This window comes from Salmo salar, chromosome ssa20 (assembly GCF_905237065.1).
Source record: "Salmo salar chromosome ssa20, Ssal_v3.1, whole genome shotgun sequence".
In the NCBI taxonomy this organism is placed as follows: domain Eukaryota; kingdom Metazoa; phylum Chordata; class Actinopteri; order Salmoniformes; family Salmonidae; genus Salmo; species Salmo salar.
In genome coordinates, this window is record NC_059461.1 from 3,897,787 (window position 1) to 3,920,430 (window position 22,644).

General features: G+C 43.7%; 1 protein-coding gene across 1 annotated transcript in view; it reads right to left on the bottom strand.

The window, feature by feature from the left end:
• LOC100136388 (nitric oxide synthase, brain) overlaps positions 1-22,644 on the bottom strand; it is a 199,804-nt gene that overhangs the window by 49,408 nt on the left and 127,752 nt on the right. Inside the window, exons 8-12 of the mRNA XM_045704274.1 lie at positions 19,872-20,013; positions 13,693-13,832; positions 12,113-12,287; positions 7,457-7,558; positions 6,260-6,454 (exon numbers count right to left, since the gene is read on the bottom strand). Coding sequence (XP_045560230.1) covers positions 6,260-6,454; positions 7,457-7,558; positions 12,113-12,287; positions 13,693-13,832; positions 19,872-20,013 — 754 coding nt within the window. The remainder of the gene's footprint in view (positions 1-6,259; positions 6,455-7,456; positions 7,559-12,112; positions 12,288-13,692; positions 13,833-19,871; positions 20,014-22,644) is intronic.

The following is a 22,644-nucleotide window of genomic DNA, read 5'->3' on the forward strand; positions in this document are numbered from 1 at the left end:
ATTCTACTACCCTAATAGAGCTAGTAACACAAGACATTCTACTGCCCTGCTGGAGCTAGTAACACAAGACATTATACTGCCCTGCTGGAGCTAGTAACACAAGACATTCTACTGCCCTGCTGGTGCTAGTAACACAAGACATTCTACTGCCCTGCTGGAGCTAGTAACACAAGACATTCTACTGTACTGCTGGAGCTAGTAACACGAGACATTCTACTGCCCTGCTGGTGCTAGTAACACAAGACATTCTACTGCCCTGCTCGAGCTAGTAACACAAGACATTCTACTGTACTGCTGGAGCTAGTAACACAAGACATTCTACTGCCCTGCTGGTGCTAGTAATACAAGACATTCTACTGCCCTGCTGGAGCTAGTAACACAAGACATTCTACTGTACTGTTGGAGCTAGTAACACAAGACGTTCTACTGTACTGTTGGAGCTAGTAACACAAGACATTATACTGCCCTGCTGGAGCTAGTAACACAAGACATTCTACTGTACTGCTGGAGCTAGTAACACAAGACATTCTACTGCCCTGCTGGTGCTAGTAACACAAGACATTCTACTGCCCTGCTGGAGCTAGTAACACAAGACATTCTACTGTACTGTTGGAGCTAGTAACACAAGACATTCTACTGTACTGCTGGAGCTAGTAACACAAGACATTCTACTGCCCTGCTGGTGCTAGTAACACAAGACATTCTACTGCCCTGCTGGAGCTAGTAACACAAGACATTCTACTGCCCTGCTGGAGCTAGTAACACAAGACATTCTACTGTACTGCTGGAGCTAGTAACACAATACATTCTACTGCCCTGCTGGTGCTAGTAACACAAGACATTCTACTGTACTGTTGGAGCTAGTAACACAAGACATTCTACTGCACTGCTGGAGCTAGTAACAGAAGACATTCTACTGCCCTGCTGGAGCAAGTAACACAAGACATTCTACTGCCCTGCTGGAGCTAGTAACACAAAACATTCTACTGCCCTGCTGGAGCTAGTAACACAAGACATTATACTGCCCTGCTGGAGCTAGTAACACAAGACATTCTACTGCCCGCCTGGAGCTAGTAACACAAGACAATCTACTGCCCTGCTGGAGCTAGTAACACAAGATATTCTACTGAACTGTTGGAGCTAGTAACACAAGACATTCTACTGTACTGTTGGAGCTAGTAACACAATACATTCTACTGTACTGTTGGAGCTAGTGACACAAGACATTCTACTGTACTGTTGGAGCTAGTAACACAAGACATTCTACTACACTGTGGAGCTAGTAACACAAGACACTCTACTGCCCTCCTGGAACTAGTAACACAAGACATTCTACTGTACTGTTGGCGCTAGTAACACAAGACATTCTACTGTACTGTTGGAGCTAGTAACACAAGACATTCTACTGCCCTGCTGGAGCTAGTAACACAAGACATTCTACTGCCCTGTTGGAGCTAGTAACACAAGACATTCTACTGTACTGTTGGAGCTAGTAACACAAGACATTCTACTGTACTGTTGGAGCTAGTAACACAAGACATTATACTGCCCTGCTGGAGCTAGTAACACAAGACATTCTACTGTACTGCTGGAGCTAGTAACACAAGACATTCTACTGCCCTGCTGGTGCTAGTAACACAAGACATTCTACTGCCCTGCTGGAGCTAGTAACACAAGACATTCTACTGTACTGTTGGAGCTAGTAACACAAGACATTATACTGTACTGCTGGAGCTAATAACACAAGACATTCTACTGTACTGCTGGAGCTAGTAACACAAGACATTCTACTGCCCTGCTGGAGCTAGTAACACAAGACATTCTACTGTACTGTTGGAGCTAGTAACACAAGACGTTCTACTGTACTGTTGGAGCTAGTAACACAAGACATTATACTGCCCTGCTGGAGCTAGTAACACAAGACATTCTACTGTACTGCTGGAGCTAGTAACACAAGACATTCTACTGCCCTGCTGGTGCTAGTAACACAAGACATTCTACTGCCCTGCTGGAGCTAGTAACACAAGACATTCTACTGTACTGTTGGAGCTAGTAACACAAGACATTCTACTGTACTGCTGGAGCTAGTAACACAAGACATTCTACTGCCCTGCTGGTGCTAGTAACACAAGACATTCTACTGCCCTGCTGGAGCTAGTAACACAAGACATTATACTGCCCTGCTGGAGCTAGTAACACAAGACATTCTACTGTACTGCTGGAGCTAGTAACACAATACATTCTACTGCCCTGCTGGTGCTAGTAACACAAGACATTCTACTGTACTGTTGGAGATAGTAACACAAGACATTCTACTGCACTGCTGGAGCTAGTAACAGAAGACATTCTACTGCCCTGCTGGAGCAAGTAACACAAGACATTCTACTGCCCTGCTGGAGCTAGTAACACAAAACATTCTACTGCCCTGCTGGAGCTAGTAACACAAGACATTATACTGCCCTGCTGGAGCTAGTAACACAAGACATTCTACTGCCCGCCTGGAGCTAGTAACACAAGACAATCTACTGCCCTGCTGGAGCTAGTAACACAAGATATTCTACTGAACTGTTGGAGCTAGTAACACAAGACATTCTACTGTACTGTTGGAGCTAGTAACACAATACATTCTACTGTACTGTTGGAGCTAGTGACACAAGACATTCTACTGTACTGTTGGAGCTAGTAACACAAGACATTCTACTACACTGTGGAGCTAGTAACACAAGACACTCTACTGCCCTCCTGGAACTAGTAACACAAGACATTCTACTGTACTGTTGGCGCTAGTAACACAAGACATTCTACTGTACTGTTGGAGCTAGTAACACAAGACATTCTACTGCCCTGCTGGAGCTAGTAACACAAGACATTCTACTGCCCTGTTGGAGCTAGTAACACAAGACATTCTACTGTACTGTTGGAGCTAGTAACACAAGACGTTCTACTGTACTGTTGGAGCTAGTAACACAAGACATTATACTGCCCTGCTGGAGCTAGTAACACAAGACATTCTACTGTACTGCTGGAGCTAGTAACACAAGACATTCTACTGCCCTGCTGGTGCTAGTAACACAAGACATTCTACTGCCCTGCTGGAGCTAGTAACACAAGACATTCTACTGTACTGTTGGAGCTAGTAACACAAGACATTATACTGTACTGCTGGAGCTAATAACACAAGACATTCTACTGTACTGCTGGAGCTAGTAACACAAGACATTCTACTGCCCTGCTGGTGCTAGTAACACAAGACATTCTACTGCCCTGCTGGAGCTAGTAACACAATACATTATACTGCCCTGCTGGAGCTAGTAACACAAGACATTCTACTGTACTGCTGGAGCTAGTAACACAAGACATTCTACTGCCCTGTTGGAGCTAGTAACACAAGACATTCTACTGCCCTGTTGGAGCTAGTAACACAAGACATTCTACTGCACTGCTGGAGCTAGTAACACAAGACATTCTACTGCCCTGCTGGAGCAAGTAACACAAGACATTCTACTGCCCTGCTGGAGCTATTAACACAAGACATTCTACTGCCCTGCTGGAGCTAGTAACACAAGACATTATACTGCCCTGCTGGAGCTAGTACCACAAGACATTCTACTGCCCGCCTGGAGCTAGTAACACAAGATATTCTACTGCACTGTTGGAGCTAGTAACACAAGACATTCTACTGTACTGTTGGAGCTAGTAACACAAGACATTCTACTGTACTGTTGGAGCTAGTGACACAAGACATTCTACTGTACTGTTGGAGCTAGTAACACAAGACATTCTACTACACTGTGGAGCTAGTAACACAAGACATTCTACTGCCCTCCTGGAACTAGTAACACAAGACATTCTACTGTACTGTTGGCGCTAGTAACACAAGACATTCTACTGTACTGTTGGAGCTAGTAACACAAGACATTCTACTGCCCTGTTGGAGCTAGTAACACAAGACATTCTACTGTACTGTTGGAGCTAGTAACACAAGACATTCTACTGCCCTGTTGGAGCTAGTAACACAAGACATTCTACTGCCCTGCTGGTCTTAGTAACACAAGACATTCTACTGCCCGCCTGGAGCTAGTAACACAAGATATTCTACTGCACTGTTGGAGCTAGTAACACAAGACATTCTACTGTACTGTTGGAGCTAGTAACACAAGACATTCTACTGTACTGTTGGAGCTAGTGACACAAGACATTCTACTGTACTGTTGGTGCTAGTAACACAAGACATTCTACTACACTGTGGAGCTAGTAACACAAGACATTATACTGCCCTCCTGGAACTAGTAACACAAGACATTCTACTGCCCTCCTGGAACTAGTAACACAAGACATTCTACTGTACTGTTGGCGCTAGTAACACAAGACATTCTACTGTACTGTTGGAGCTAGTAACACAAGACATTCTACTGCCCTGTTGGAGCTAGTAACACAAGACATTCTACTGCCCTGTTGGAGCTAGTAACACAAAACATTCTACTGCACTGCTGGTGCTAGTAACACAAGACATTCTACTGTACTGCTGGAGCTAGTAACATACGATATTCTACTGTACTGTTGGAGCTAGTAACACAAGACATTCTACTGCCCTGCTGGTGCTAGTAACACAAGACATTCTACTGTACTGTTGGAGCTAGTAACACAAGACATTCTACTGCACTGCTGGAGCTAGTAACACAAGACATTATACTGCCCTGCTGGAGCTAGTAACACAAGACATTCTACTGTACTGCTGGAGCTAGTAACACAAGACATTCTACTGCATTGCTGGAGCTAGTAACACAAGACATTCTACTGCCCTGCTGGTGCTACTAACACAAGACATTCTACTGCACTGCTGGAGCTAGTAACACAAGACATTCTACTGTACTGTTGGAGCTAGTAACACAAGACATTCTACTGCCCTGCTGGAGCTAGTAACACAAGACATTCTACTGCCCGCCTGGAGCTAGTAACACAAGACAATCTACTGCCCTGCTGGAGCTAGTAACACAATACATTCTACTTTACTGTTGTTGCTAGTAACACAATACATTCTACTGCCCTGCTGGAGCTAATAACACAATACATTCTACTGCCCTGCTGGAGCTAGTAACACAAGATATTCTACTACACTGTTCGAGCTAGTAACACAAGACATTCTACTGTACTGTTGGAGCTAGTAACACAAGACATTCTACTGTACTGTTGGAGCTAGTAACACAAGACATTCTACTGTACTGTTGGCGCTAGTAACACAAGACATTCTACTGCCCTCCTGGAACTAGTAACACAAGACATTCTACTGTACTGTTGGAGCTAGTAACACAAGACATTCTACTTTACTGTTGGAGCTAGTAACACAAGACATTCTACTGTACTGTTGGCGCTAGTAACACAAGACATTCTACTACACTGTGGAGCTAGTAACACAAGACATTCTACTGCCCTCCTGGAACTAGTAACACAAGACATTCTACTGTACTGTTGGCGCTAGTAACACAAGACATTCTACTGTACTGTTGGAGCTAGTAACACAAGACATTCTACTGCCCTGCTGGTGCTAGTAACACAAGACATTCTACTGTACTGTTGGAGCTAGTAACACAAGACATTCTACTGCCCTGTTGGAGCTAGTAACACAAGACATTCTACTGTACTGCTGGAGCTAGTAACACAAGACATTCTACTGCCCGCCTGGGCTAGTAACACAAGCCATTCTACTGCCCTGCTGGAGCTAGTAACACAAGACATTCTACTGCCCTGCTGGAGCTAGTAACACAAGACATTCTACTGCCCTGCTGGAGCTAGTAACACAAGACATTCTACTGCCCTGCTGGAGCTATTAACACAAGATATTCTACTTTACTGTTGGAGCTAGTAACACAAGACATTCTACTGCCCTGCTGGAGCTTGTAACACAAGACATTTTACTGCCCTGCTGGAGCTAGTAACACAAGACATTCTACTTTACTGTTGGAGCTAGTAACACAATACATTCTACTGCCCTGCTGAGCTAGTAACTCAATACATTCTACTGCCCTGCTGGAGCTAGTAACCAAGACATTATACTGCCCTGCTGGAGCAAGTAACACAAGACATTCTACTGCCCTGCTGGAGCTAGTAACACAAGACATTCTACTGCCCTGCTGGTGCTAGTAACACAAGACATTCTACTGTACTGCTGGAGCTAGTAATATAAGCATTTCACTACACCTGCTATAACAACTGCAAATCTGCATATGCAATCAATAAACTTTGATTTGATTTGATTTACCTGGTACTCAAAGGATGGTGTGAGGCGATAGTTGAGCATCTCCTGGTGGAATACGGGGGTGATGCTTCCAGACATGGGGGGTACAATCCAGACCCAGTCCCCCGGGCAGCCCCCCCGCACCCTGATCTCATTCTCCATGTGCTTCATAAAGGACTCTGTGGCAGAGTGGTGATCCACTATAGTTACCTTAGATGACTGGGAACAGATAACAGGAAGCAAATCATGAAGGGGGATTCAGTTATTTCATTCAGTTCATTCACCTTAGTTATTTCAGGATTATATTTAGAGTTTATCAAGCTATCAATTAAATCACTCTCAAGCACCCATAATTACAACTAATTTAAACATATTTCTGACTTCATATAAAGACATGCTTCATATATAAAGCATAATACTAGTTTGTCTACAGCAAGGACCATTCTAGAAAATCATTCAATATGGTATGTGGACACGTGCTCGTAAAACATCTCATTCCTAAATCATTGGCATTAATAGGGAGTTGTTCCCCCCCTTCGCTGCTATAACAGCCTCCGCTCTTCTGGAAAGGCTTTCAACTAGATGTTGGAACATTGCTGTGAGGGACTTGCTTCCATTCAGACACAAGAGCATTAGTGAGGTTGGGCACTGTTGTTGGGCGATTAAGCCTGGCTCGCAGATGGCGTTCCAATTAATCCCAAAGGTGTTCGATGGAGTTGAGGTCAGGACCCAGGCCAGTCAAGTTCTTCCACACTGATCTCAACAAATAATGTCTGTATGGATCTTGCTTTGTCATGCTGAAACAGGAAAGGGCCTTCCCCAACCTGATGCCACAAAGTTGGAAGCGCATAATTATCTATAATGTTATTGTATGCTGTAGTGTTACATCACTTACAGTTGACCGGGGCAGCTCTAGCAGGGCAGAAATTTGACAAACTGACTTGTTGAAAAGGTGGCATCCTATGACGGTGCCACATTGAAAGTCACTGAGCTCTTCAATAAGGCCATTCCATTGCCAATGTTTGTCTATGGAGATTGCATGGCTGTGTGCTCGATTTCATACACCTGTCAGCAATGGGTGTGGCTGAAATAGCCGAATCCACTCATTTGAAGGCGTGTCCACATACTTTTGTATATATAGTGTATGAAGCCCTGTAAATAATCAATTCCAGCACCCCAGTAACGTTCAGAGATGTACATGGCCAGCAGATAAACCCACACCTGGAAACTGTAGAGGACTGCTATGTTGATCTCCACCAGTGCCTTGTCCTTCCATAGAGAAGAAGTCTTCCTGGTGTCCAGGGCCATCAGATTGGCCACTTCCTATTGGACAGTAACATACCATGCTTTAATAACAATACATGTTATGAATAAAGATACATTGAAGATAAACAATCAGGGTAACATTTTACTCTTCTTGTCTTATTGTTACTATATTACCTGCTACATAAGAGATAAACATTTATCTTTATCATTAAAGTAACCTAGTTGTGATAAGAATAAGTGTCAGCTAAGTGCTGTTGTTCGTAAAGCTACATAGGCGGCAGGTAGCCTACTGGTTAAGAGCATTGGACCAGTAACCCGAGCTGACTAGGTGAAAACTCTGTGGATGTAACCTTGAGCAAGGTACTTAAATCAGTGGTTCCCTTGGCAAACTGTCCTCTGAGTGACAAACTATCCTGTGAGTGACAGAGTGACAGGTGAGTGGTTTCAGTCAGTATAAAACCACAGGTGATTGGTTGCAGTCAGTATAAAATGGCCAAAATACATAATGGAGACATTTTAAACAATAAAAAACAACCGTTTTAGAACTGCCTTTTGTTCTGCACTAAAATAAGAAAATGTCACATAAAATCTATCATAACAATTATGTTCATGGGTAAAGCTGCATTTAGCAGCAGGGTGCTTGAGATGGGAAAACAAGATGAGGGGAAATAACAACTAAAGTGACTTTCTAAGCATGGAAACTCTTTGAAAACATAACAACACCATATCATCATCACCGTAATAGCTATGCTAATACATTAGCTGAAGATAAACAGCACAACCAGAGATGTAATTATTATATCTACACCCTCTAAGCTTGACATGTTCTAGACATCACGATGCTACTGTTTGTGACATAAAACACATTAATCAATCATCACCATAGCTACAGCAAAACAGCAAGATCCTCTTCATCTGACCAGCAATACAGATGTAGGATCTTAATTTGATCACCCTGTTGCAGGAAATTTTAAACCTGTAGTGTATTTGAGGTTTTAAAAGACTTTTGAAGTTCGTAATTTACACTTTGACATTTCAGACTTGATTTTCCCTTACGAAAAATGTATCAACCCCTAAAAAAATGTCCAATAATTATAATCCACATTTCCAGTTGCTGCAGGATCATTTTCCTGCTGTAGAAGAAACTGGCTCAAATTAAGATTCTACATCATCAAAATAGATGTTCCTATTTGTTTAAACAACAAAATAGATTGTTTTCCAGGAAACAGCAAGTCAAATTCAAATACAATTTTAAATATGTGTATGCAACAAATAATATTTGATTTGATTTTGACTTGCTGTTTCCAGGAAAACAATACAACATTTTATGCTTAAAAAAATAGAAACATCTATTTTGATGTGTTATGGAAAACCCATGAATGTTGATCATTTAAGTGATGGATGTTAGCCTGCATGCATGTTGTTATGAGAGCAGACTAATCTGCCACACTGGAAGAATATGGGCAAAAAACGACAAATGCAGACGTAACGGTTTTATCAGAAACTTGGCTAAAGAAATATGTGTCAAGTAACTTGATTTCTTTTGATGGGTCCACCGTTTTAAGAACGGATAGGATGAGTAAAGGAGGAGGGGTTGCAATTTATGTCAAATCCGAGTTTAATGCCTCTGAAAATCTCTCGATTACCAAAGTCAAAATGTTTAAGTACTTGCGGTTTTAGTGAACTCCCACATCACTGTAGTCAGCTGCTACAGGCCGCCCTCGGCTTCGGGAGATGCACTTAACTCTATTTCTGATGTCCTGTACAAGCTAAATGACTCTGAATTCATTATTTTAGGAGATTTGAACTGGGACATGCTTATATCTGTATTGGATTATTTTAAAGAACTGTGTGACTCTCTGAATCTCGCTCAATTAATTAATGCGCCTACAAGACCGAATCCCAGAGCACCTAACAAATCAACGCTATTGAACATTATTCTAACGAATACCCCTCACAAATACACATCGACTGGGATATTCTGTAATGATGTCAGTGATCACTGTGCAATTGCTTGTGTTAGAAATACAAAAATGACCAAAGTCAAACCTTGTTATATTTTTAAAAGACATTTTAGACAGTTTGATGATTAAGCGTTCTTACATGATCTGTACCGTAATATTGACAGAGTAAGTCTGATTCCCGATGTTGACACTGTCTGGGACTATTTTTATATGAAATTTGTGTCGATTTGTGATAAGCATGCCCCTGTGAAGAAATGTAGAATCAAGTGGAAGGGACAATCCCTGGTTTTCAGATAACTTGGTCAGGAAGTCCAAATCAGATGACTATTTAAATGCAGTTACAGAGAACCTAAACAACCCTACCAAGTTCTGGAAGCTAATCAAATCAGTGCCGGGTTCTAATGTATCCTCTGGCCTTCCTGACCATTTAATGATGGATTCTAATGAAGTGAAGGATAAAGCCCATATTGTAGGGTTTTTTAACAAGCACTTCATATCTGCTGGTTCTGTTTTGATAATGGTGGGGCCCAGGCCTCTAATGTAAGCTCTGTTACAGTCAACTATGATATAGGCCCTCATGTGAACCATTTTATCGTTGAGAATGTTTCTTATACTGAGGTCTGAGGCTATAGACACTAAAAATTCTGCAGGTCCAGACAACCTGGACCCCTACCTCTTAAAGATAGCAGCTGGTATTATTACTGAACCTGTGGCTCACATTTTTAACTTGAGTCTCTTGACCAATTCCATACCCAGCATTTGGAAATCAGCTTATGTCCTCCCACTGCTAAAGGGTGGAGATCTCTCAGATGCTAAGAACTATCGTCCTATCTCTAAACGTCCTATCCTGGCCAAAGTCTATGAATCCCTAGTGATCTCACAGTTCAAAAATGTCTTCATTGAAAAGAACATACTGAGTGGGGTTCAGTCTGGCTTTAGATCAGCACCATAACTGCAGCTATGGCAGTGGCAAATTACATCATTAATGCACTTGATAAAAAGCAACATTGTGCTGCTCTGTTTGTGGATTTATCAAAGGCCTTTGATTCAGTTGACCATGGATTGTTGCTAGCTAGACTCAGAAACATTGGTCTCAGTGAAGGGGCAGTAAATTGGTTTAGGAACTACCTTTCTGACAGAACACAATGTGTATATACTGACAATCACAAGTCTAGCTTTCTTGAGATTAATATAGGTGTGCCCCAGGGTTCCATTTTAGCTCCTGTGTTGTTTTCAATTTTTATTCATGATTTGGGAAATGGGATGCAACCAGCAAAGTTACATCTATATGCAGATGATACAGTCATATATTCATGTGCTCCTTCTCTGGTTCAGGCTGTTGAAGAGCTCCAGACTGCTTTTCAGTCACTGCAGGCCTCCCTTTATGGTCTCAAACTGGTCTTGAATGTAAAACAAAAATAATCATGACCTTTACCAGATCTAGAACTCTGCCAGAGAACGTTAGCATTATCACATCTGGTGGCTTATCCATTGAAAAAGTGTCAACCTACAAATACCTAGGTATTAGGTTGGATGACAAGTTGTCCTTTAAAGTTCATGTGGATAATCTTGTGACAAAGCTTAAATTGAAATTGTTTTTTTTTTTCGTAATAAGGCTTGCTTCCCTCTTATGGCTAGAAAGAAGCTTGTTCAGGCCACTTTTCTCTCTGTAATTGATTATTGTGACTTGTATATGCATGCAACCTCCTCTGTCTTACAGACTGGACCCTGTTAATCATGCATCCTTGTGCTTTATTACAAATGCCAAGTCAACTCACCCACCATTGCACATTGTACCAAATGGTAGGTTGGACCTCACTTTATATGCGTAAAACTCCCTCTTGACCTCACTTTATATCCTTTTGGGTAAACTCCCTCTTTACCTCTGTAGTCTGGTCTCCTTCACCACCAGCAGTTACCATACCTGGTCTGCTAGGTGGTTACTACTTAAATCCCCAGGACATTCACAGTATTAGGAAAGACTGCCTTCTCTTCTTGTGCACCAGAGGCATGGAATAGTCTACAACATGCTTCACCTAGATATGTTGGTGCCACTGAATGAATTTAAAATATTGATGGGAGACTGTTACAGAGGAGTGTAAATGCTTTTTTTAGGCTGGACCATGTTGATGTATTGTATTGTTGAATGTTTTAATTCTGTAATATATTGATTGTTGCTGCCTTTTTGGCCAGGTCTCCCTTGAAAAAGAGACTCTGGGGCTCAATGGGCTTTTCCTGGTTAAATAAAGGTTTTTTTGTGTTTTTTTTAAAAAGTATTAAAGGCACAAAAAGGTATAAAAAGTCCCACCAGATTATAGCAAAGCATATGATAGATTCTAGTAAATATCATTGTAAAAGATTATAGTAAAGCGTATGATAGACTCAAGTAAATATCATAGTAAAATATTATGGTAAAACAATCACTCACAACTATTGTGTGAATTCCCCTTACAAACCCCACACATAACCCAGATAACATCATTGTATACCTCATGGTCCCATTAGAATATGTCCAAATAGTGCATTTAACCATTACAGCTGTCACAGAGGTCCCTGATGCCGATCTCGGTGCCCATGTAACAGCCACGAAGGGGTGCTTATAAATGTTTAGAAATGCTTAGAAATGCTTTATAAGTGATCATAAAACCTCCAGGATGTTGTAGCGAGAGCTGTCACAGAAGTCCCTGACGCCGATCTCGGTGCCCATGTACCAGCCACTGAAGGGACAAGCAGTGAATTCCAGCCCCCCCACCTCTAGCAGCATGCTAGATACAGCAGGCAGACTGTACCACTTCAGATTCAGGTCCTTGAACCAATCATACCTGCAAGCACAGGGGAACAAAGACATTGATTCAAATTATTAGCATTCAAGGTATGGAGGAAAGATGGAGAATGTGACTTATAGCTTGACTTGTTGATTCAAATTAATAAACTAGCATTCAAGGTTTGTAGAGATGGTTAAGAGGATATATCATACATAGCTTGAACTGTAGCTTACTGCTGCTGTTGTTTACATTCTGAATCAATGTAAAAGCCCACATTCTTATCTTGGTGAAAAGCCACTGGAAGAGACTAGTGACAAGCTTATATTCTGATATTGACATTTGTATAGTACGTCATGGAAAGAAAATACCGTTTGTAGGTACAAAGAAATTAAGGATTTCTCCAAGAAACGTTAGATGTTAAAATTCTTCTGTGGTGACATTTCTGTCCACTGTGATGACATATCTGTCCACTGTGAGGACATATCTGCCCACTGTGAGGACATATCTGCCCACTGTGATGACATATCTGTCCACTGTGAGGACATATCTGCCCACTGTGATGACATATCTGCCCACTGTGATGACATATCTGCCCACTGTGAGGACATATCTGTCCACTGTGAGGACATATCTGTCCACTGTGAGGACATATCTGTCCACTGTGAGGACATATCTGTCCACTGTGAGGACATATCTGCCCACTGTGATGACATATCTGTCCACTGTGATGACATATCTGCCCACTGTGATGACATATCTGCCCACTGTGATGACATATCTGCCCACTGTGATGACATATCTGCCCACTGTGATGACATATCTGCCCACTGTGATCACATATCTGTCCACTGTGATGACATGGTGTGAATTGTTTAGACTATAGAGGAATAGACAGCCAAGAAGAACAGGAGCGCAGACAAAATGAACATTATCCCATTATCCCATTATCACAGCACAAACACTTGCAAGCGATTCAGAGGCCCCGAAATGACTGTCCCTACATCCAAAAAAGGCTCTGCGTGGCCCCTGGGGGCCGGCTACCTATCTGTTTGGCCGCAGTAGCATAGAGCCATCATAGCTTCATGTAATGACGAGACGCAGGTGGTGACAGTAGCAGGAGCCAAACTGGCAGCAGAGAAGAGCTGAGGCTAACTGAACTGAAGCTGGGGGGTTGGGAGGGATGCGGGGGTTGAGAAGAGAGCCAGGTGGATGGTTCTCGGGGCTTGGTTGGCAGAGGATGTCATGTGCCCATGGATGAAACTCCCTCTGTGCCTAAAGTGTGGGGTGTGACTGTATCTGTGTGAAAACATGGCCCGTACATTGCTTCAGTCTAAGTGGTTTGCTAGTGTGGCAATTGGAACACTCCCCAACTCAGCCTCTATTAGTGTGTGTTGTCTCACTTACTTGGGGTGTGTGTTTTGTGTGTGTGTGCGCGCACATGTGTGTGTGTTGTCTCACTCACTTGGGGTGTGTGATCTGCACCTCTAGAATGAGGTCTTGAGGTATCTCAAACAGCTCTGGGTCGTTTCCGTTGGATTGCAGCAGGAGAGGCAGCACGTCGAAACGGCCCTTGGGAGGCTTCCAGCCCTGCTGGATGCAGATCTAGAGACCCAAGCCAACACATTTCATCACATTTTAACATGGATTCACTCAAGTAGACTCAGAAATCCTGTTTAGTGGTTTCCACTCCAGAATCTGTTTTAGTCAGAGTTTTAGCCTTGCTCAGAGGCATGCTATATAAAGACATTGAACACTTCCAGGTTTTGTTATCTACTTCCGGACTTGTCTCCGTGCTGTTGTGTTGTTTGTTGTGCTGTTTGTTTTGCTATTTGTAGGGCTGTCTGTTGTACTGTTTTGTTGTGCTGTTTTGTTGTGCTGTTTGTTGTTATGTTTGTTGTGCTGTTTGTTATGCTGTATTGTTGTGCTGTTTTTTGTTATGTTTGTTGTGCTGTTTGTTTTGCTATTTGTAGGGCTGTCTGTTGTACTGTTTTGTTGTGCTGTTTTGTTGTGCTGTTTTGTTGTTGCTGTTTGTTGTGCTGTTTGTTGTTATGTTTGTTGTGCTGTTTGTTATGCTGTTTTGTTGTGCTGTTTGTTGTTATGTTTGTTGTGCTGTTTGTTGTTATGTTTGTTGTGCTGTTTTTTGTTATGTTTGTTGTGCTGTTTGTTGTGCTGTTTGTTGTTATGTTTGTTGTGCTGTTTGTTATGCTGTTTTGTTGTTATGTTTGTTGTGCTGTTTGTTGTGCTGTTTGTTGTTATGTTTGTTGTGATGTTTGTTGTTATGTTTGTTGTGCTGTTTTTTTGTTATGTTTGTTGTGCTGTTTGTTGCCATTTGTTGTGCTGTTTGTCGCTACTTTGCTATCTGCCAAACCTTTGTTTTTTTTATTTTAATACATTGACCAACGACTTTGTTTGTTCTTTCCTCGCTCTACTTTTTTCAATCCACTTTTTCACCCTGGAAGCTTGATCTGGACATGGTTCTACAGGACCTTGACCAGCCAAAAAAGCTAAGTAGTAACATTAACACTATGCCATCTAATTGCAGTTGCTGTTCTCATAATCTACAGGAGAACTATCACCTTCTGGTGAGGATAGTCGTGCTGCAAGCACAGCTTCAGGTGCAATCGTTAGGCAAGGGCAATTTAAGTTTAGAAAAGAAGGAAACTGCGTCTGTGCCACCAGTAAGTACATAGAGTAGTATAAATCCCCCCCGCACAGTCCCCGCAGCCAGACAATTTTCTCAAGGCTTCTGGATAGAAATGCTGTCGCCATGCTCAACCGGTGTCACTCATCCAGCCAACAGAAACTTTCAACCGGTTCTCCCCATTAAGCAACGAGTCTGAGTCAGAGGCCGAGCATTCTCGGGTCTCTCCTTCACCCATTACGGGGTCTGAGCCACCATTAGCTCTGACAAATTGAAAATCCTAGTCATTCACGACTCCACTACCCCAATACACTGTTTACCTGGGGGAAGGGCTACTGACGTAAAGGCTAATCTGAAGATGGTGCTGGCTAAGGCTAAAACTGGTGAGTGTAGAGAGTATAGGGATATTGTTATCCACGTCGGTACCAACGATGTTAGGATGAAACAGTCAGAGGTCACCAAGCGCAACATAGCTTCAGTGTGTAAATCAGCTAGAAATATCTGTCGGCATCGACTAATTGTCTCTGGGCCCCTCCCAGGTAAGGGGAATGATGAGCTCTATAGCAGTCTCACAACTCAATCACTGGTTGAAAACTGTTTTCTGCCCCTCCCAAAATAGTGTGGCTCAGGTGGTAGAGCGTGGTGTTTGCAACGCCAGGGTTGTGGGTTCGATTCCCACGGGGGACCAGTATGAAAAAAACAAATTAAATGCATGAAATGTATGCATTCACTAATGTAAGTCGTTCTGGATAAGAGCGTCTGCTAAATGACTAAAATGTAAATGTATAGAATATGTAGATAATTGGCCCTCTATCTGGGACTCACCCACAAACAGGACCAAGCCTGGCCTGCAGAGGAGTGATGGACTCCATCCTAGCTGGAAGGGTGCTCTCATCTTATCTATGAACATAGACAAGTCTCTAACTGCTCTAGCTCCACAATGAGATCGGGTGCAGGCCAGGCAGCAGGCTGTTAGCCAGCATGCCAGCTTAGTGGAGTCTGCCACTAGCACAGTCAGTGTAGTCAGCTCAGCTATCCCCATTGAGAACGTGTCTGTGCCTCGATCTAGGTTGAGCAAAAGAAAACATGGTGTTGTTTATCTTAGCAATCTCACTGGAATAAAGACCTCCTCCATTCCTGCCATTATTGAAAGAGATTGTGATATCTCACATCTCAAAATAGGGTTACTTAATGTTAGATCCCTCACTTCCAAGGCAGTCAGTCAATGAACTAATCACTGATCATAATCTTGCTGTGATTGGCCTGACTGAACCATGGCTCAAGCCTGATGAATTTACTCTGTTAAATGAGGCCTCTTATCCTGGTTACACTAGTGACCATAACTCTGCGCATCCCGCAAAGGCAGAGGTGTTGCTAACATTTATGACAGCAAATTTCAATTTACAAAAACTAAAATGACTGTGTTTTCGTCTTTTGAGCTTCTAGTCATGGAATCTATGCAGCCTACTCAATCACATTTTATATCTACTGTTTACAGGCCTCCTGGGCCGTATACAGTGTTCCTCACTGAGTTCCCGGGATTCCTAACAGACCTTGTAGTCAAGGCAGATAATATTCACATTTTTGGTGACTTCAATATTCACATGGAAAAGTCCACAGTCCCACTCCAAAAGGCTTTCGGAGCCATCATCTACTCAATGGGTTTTGTCCAACATATCTCCGGACCTACTCATTGCCACAGTCATACCCTGGATCTAGTTTTGTCCAACGGAATAAATATTGTGGATCTAAAAATAAATCCTCATAATCCTGGACTATCGGACCACCATCTTATTACATTTGCAATCGCAACAAATAATCTGCTCAGACCCCAACCAAGGATCATCAAAAGCCATGCTATAAATTATCAGAAACCCAAAGATTCCTAGATGCCCTTCAAGACTCCCTCCACCTACCTAAGGACGTTGGAGTACAAAATCGGTTAACCACCTAACTGAGGATCTAAATTTGCTCCCTGGTATAGAGAAAATATCCGAACCCTGAAAGCAAGCTTCCAGAAAATTGGAATGGAAATGGCGCTCCACCAAACTGGAAGTCTTCCTACTAGCTTGGAAAGACAGTACCGTGCAATATCGAAGAGCCCTCACTGCTGTTCGATCATCCTATTTTTCCAACCTAATTGAGGAGAATAAGAACAATCCAAAATGTATTTTTGATACTGTCGCAAAGCTAACTGAAAAGCAGCATTCAACAAGAGAGGATAGCTTTGACTTTAGCAGTGATAAATTCGAGTGTCTTCGATGAAAAGATCATGATCATTAGAAAGCAAATTACAGACTCCTCTTTGTATCGGCGTATTTCTCCAAAGCTCAGTTGTCCTGAGTCTGCTAGGACCTAAGATCAATGGAGACACTCAAGTTTTTTAATCCTGTATCTCTTGACACATTCATGAAAATAGTCATGGCCTCTAAACCTTCAAGCTGCATACTGGACCCTATTCCAACTAAACAACTGGAAGAGCTACTTTATATGCTTGGTCCTCCTATGTTGAACATAATAAATGGCTCCCTATCCAGCAGATGTGTACCAAGCTCACTACAAATGGCAGTAATAAAGCCTCTCTTGAAAAAGCCAAACCTTAACCTGTAAAATGTCAAAAACTATTGGCCTATATCGAATTTCCCATTCCTCTCAAAATGTTTAGAAAAAGATGTTGCACAGGAACTCACTGCCTATCCTGAAGACAAATAATGTACACAAACCACTTCAGTCTGGTTTTAGACCCCATCATAGCACTGAGACTGCACTTGTAAAGATGGTAAATTGCCTTTTAATGGCGTCAGACCGAGGCTCTGCATCTGTCCTCGTGCTCCTAGACCTTAGTGCTGCTTTTGTCACCATCAATTAACACATTATTTTGCAGAGATTAGAAACCCTAATTGGTCTTCAAGGACAAGTTCTTGCCTGGTTTAGATCTTATCTGTCAGAAAGATATACATTTGTCTCTCTGGATGGTTTGTCCTCTGACAAATCAATTGTAAGTTTCGTCATTCCTCAAGGTTCCATTTTAGGATGACTATTGTTTTCACTATATATCCTACCTCTTGGTGATGTCATTTGGAAACACAATGTCAACTTTCACTGCTATGTGGATGACACACAGCTGTACATTTCGATGAAACATGGTGAAGCCACAACATTGCCTAGCCTGGAAGCCTGTGTTTCAGACATAAGGAAGTGGATGGCGGCAAATGTTTACTTTTAAAAAGGGACAAAACAAAGATACTAGTTCTAGGTCCCAAGAAACAAATAGATCTGCTGTTGGATCTGACAATTAATCTTGATGGTTGTACAGTCGTGTAAAATAAAACTGTGAAGGACCTCGCCATTACTCTGGACCCTGATCTCTCTTTTGACGAACATATCAAGAATATTTCAAGGACAGCTTTTTTCATCTTCGTAACATTGCAAAAATCAGAAACGTTTTGTCCAAATTGATACAGAAAAACAAATCCATGCTTTTGTCACTTCTAGATTAGACTACTGCAATGCTCTACCCTCTGGCTACCCAGATAAAGCATTAAATAAACTTCAGTTAGTGCTAAACACAGCTGCTAGAATCCTGACTAGAACCCCAAAAATGTATCATATTACTCCAGTGCTAGCCTCTCTACATTGGCTTCCTGTTATGGCTATGGCTGATTTCTGCTAACCTATAGGTTTTACTGCTAACCTACAAAGCATTACATGGGCTTGCTCCTCCCTATCTCTCCGATTTGTTCCTGCCGTACATACCTGCACGTACGCTACGGTCACAAGATGAAGACCTCCAGCTGGAGGCAGGGCTTTCTTCAATAGAGCTCCATTTTTATGGAATGGTCTGCCTATCCATGTGAGAGACGTAGACTCGGTCTCGACTTTAAGTCATTACTGAAGACTCATCTCTTCAGTAGGTCCTATGGTTGAGTGTAGTCTGGCCCAGGGGTGTGTAGTCAGCCCCTTATTACGGGGGCTGAGTCACTGGCTTACTGGTGCTCTTCCATGCCGTCCCTAGGAGGGGTGCGTCACTTGAGTGGGTTGAATCACATACGTGCTCTTCCTGTCCAGTTTTGCGCCCCCTCGGGCTTGTGCGGTGGAGGAGATCTTCATAGGCTATACTCAGCCTTGTCTCAGGGTCGTAAGTTGGTGGTCTGTTGATATCCCTCTAGTGTTGTCGGGGCTGTGCTTTGGCAAAGTGGGTAGGGTCATATCCTGCCTGGTTGGACCTGTCCGGGGGTATCGTCTCCTGACCCCCCCTGTCTCAGCCTCCAGTATCTATACTGCAATAGTCCTTGTGCCGGGGGGCTAGGGTCAGTCTGTTATATCTGATGTAATTCTCCTGTCTTACCTGGTGACCCTGACCTGTTCACCGGACATGCTACCTTGTCCCGGACCTGCTGTTTCTGACTCTCTCTCTCTCTCTCTGTCTCTCTCTCTCTCTCCCTTTCTCTCTACCGCACCTGCTGTCTCGACCTCTGAATGCTCGGCTATGAAATGCCAACTGACATTTACTCCTGAGGTGCTGTTCTGTTGCTCCCTCTACAACCACTGATTATTGTTTCACTCTGCTGGTCATCTATGAACGTTTGAACATCTTGAAGAACAATCTGGCCTTAAATGGCCATGTACTCTTATAATCTCCACCCGGCACAGCCAGAAGAGGACTGGCCACCCCTCAGAGCCTGGTTCCTCTCTAGGTTTCTTCCTAGGTTCTGGCCTTTCAAGGGAGTATTTCCTAGCCACCATGCTTCTACACCTGCATTGCTTGCTGTTTGGGGTTTTAGGCAGGGTTTCTGTACAGCACTTTGTGACATCAGCTGATGTAAGAAGGGCTTTATAAATACATTTGATTGATTGATTAATACTGTAAGTGGCTCAGTGGGTTGAAGCTGACAAGACAAAGTTTGTGGTTTTATATCCTATGAGGGATACATATTCCATGCCCTTACGAACCATAATTCACTTTGAATAACAGTGACCACAATGTCATATAACTATACCTCAGTGAATTCCACGTTTGCTGGGTCTCCCAGAATCTGACCGTCAGGTTGCTTGTAACCGGCATAGCGAATCAGCTGTGTGTTCCACACCCGGAAGTCATGCTTGCCATCTGTCCTCTGAGGAAATATGGTAATGGCAGATCTGGAAAAAAATTGATATGACCAGGTGTGAAAGTAGATGTAATTTCTTCCCTGTACGGTAGCTCCTTGGGCCTGAACATAGAATTACATATAGTAGAGGTGTGGACTCGAGTCACATGACTTGGACTCAAGTCAGACTCGAGTTACAAATATGATGACTTTCAACTCGACTTTGATTTTAACACCAATGACTCGTGACTTGACTTGGACTTGAGCCTTATGACTCGACCTGACTTGATACCCTCCCCAAGCCCAAATATTAAAAATTATGCTATTAAAAAAGTGTGCAGAGCATCAACTCTTCATTTAACGGATTACAGTTTGAATCAGACAGCAGCCAATCAAAATGTGCCAACTGGGAAAAAGTTGTGCGTGGCAGTGCAGAGGAACGTCAGCGGGGGAATTCAGATGGAGCGCTTGGAAAGATGACACCCAAAATTACTATTTTTGGATATAAAGACGAAGCTGTATCAACAAAAAATGGATTGCAACTTGCAAAACATGCGGGAAGAAAATTACAGACGGAGGCGCAACAATTTCCAACTTTGTTCGACATTTAAAGCTGCACAAAGAACGGTAAGTTGTGGCTAATATAGCCGACAGCTATATATTTTATTACTTTACTAGTGTATCATGTAGGCTAACGTAATGTTAAATCAATGAGCCTCCACACAGTCAGTCAGTGCGGGAACGTGATCATTTCACCCAAGAGGGGTGGGGGGGGGGGGGGTCTTTCTCATGGCTACCCATGTATTTCCATGGAAATATAAAGTTTATTTGTAAAGTAATAAATATATTTTTAAAAGCATTCATGATTTGCATAAATGTAATATACTAACTAATACTCTTGTTAAAAATATGAAATGGTATTACATTTGGTGAAGAGCACATTATGACTTGTTTAGGACTCGAAACTCAAAGTTAAAGACTTGAGACTTGACCTGATACTTGCCTGTCTTGACTTGGGACTTGAGTGCTAATGTTCGTCGACTCTAAAATAATTCCCACGTCCATACAGTGCACTGTGCACCCGTCATTTGAAGAATGGAAAGAGACATTGCCAGCAAAACCTTAAGAAGTGTAATGAATGTGTCACGTCCTGACCAGCAGATGGAGCTGTTGTTGTAGTTTTGGGGTCAGGACGTGGCAGTCTTGTGTTCTGTGTTGGTCTTGTGACTCCTGATCAGGAACAGCTGGGGATCGTTGTTCCTGATTGGGAGTCATATATGTAGGAGTATGTTTGTCACTTGGTTTGGTGGGTAGTTGATTTTGCACTGCTGTATGTAAGTACTTAGCCTGTAAAACTGTCGGTCTGTCGTTCTCTTTTGTTTATTGTTTTTCCCGTGTTCACGTTTATTTAATAAATTATCATGATGAACACGCAACCTGCTGCACCTTGGTCCATTTCCACAGAAGACAGCCGTTACAGAACTACCCACCACCAAAGGACCAAGCAGCAGAAGAGGAGGAAGCCACAGGAGAGAAAAAGGGAACAATGGACATGGGAGGACGTCCTGGACGGCAAGGGAGCCTACACCTGGGAAGAGATCCTGGCCGGAAGGGATCGCCTCCCATGGGAACAGGTGGAGGCACTCAGGAGAGTGGAGGCAGCTGGACAGAGGAACCATCGGGAGAGTTACGCTGGAACACGGTTGGCTAGGAAACCCGAGAGGCAGCCCCAAGATTTTTTTTTGGGGGGGCACACGGGTAGCTTGGCCAGGCCAGGGAAGAGCCGTAAGCCAGCTACCCGTGACTACAGGGAGGTGCGTACGAGGTGGAGGGCGTCATGTTACGCTGAGGTGCGCACCATCTCGCCTATACGGATGCACAGCCCAGTGCGCCCAGTACCAGCGCCCCGCAGGTGCCAGGGCAAGGGGAGCATCGAGCCGGAAGGGGTGATGCCAACCCTGCACTCAAGACCGCCAGTGCGCCCTTTCGGTCCGGTGTTTCCCGCTAGACACACTAGCATGGAGGTGCGTGTCTCCAGGCTGGTACGTCCAATACCTGCCCCACGCATCAGGAGTCAACAGTCGTCGGAGCTGCCCGCCAGTCAACAGTCGTCGGAGCTGCCCGCCAGTCAACAGTCGTCGGAGCTGCCCGCCAGTCAACAGTCGTCGGAGCTGCCCGCCAGTCAACAGTCGTCGGAGCTGCCCGCCAGTCAACAGTCGCCGGAGTGGCCGGACTGCGCTGAACTGCCGGAGTGGTCGGACTGCGCTGAACTGCCGGAGTGGTCGGACTGCGCTGAACTGCCGGAGTGGCCGGACTGCCCTGAACTGCCGGAGTGGCCGGACTGCCCTGAACTGCCGGAGTGGCCGGACTGCCCTGTTCTGCCGGAGTGGCCGGACTGCCCTGTTCTGCCGGAGTGGCCGGACTGCCCTGTTCTGCCGGAGTGGCCGGACTGCCCTGTTCTGCCAGAGTGGCCGGACTGCCCTGTTCTGCCAGAGTGGCCGGACTGCCCTGTTCTGCCAGAGTGGCCGGACTGCCCTGTTCTGCCAGAGTGGCCGGACTGCCCTGTTCTGCCAGAGTGGCCGGACTGCCCTGTTCTGCCAGAGTGGCCGGACTGCCCTGTTCTGCCAGAGTGGCCGGACTGCCCTGTTCTGCCAGAGTGGCCGGACTGCCCTGTTCTGCCAGA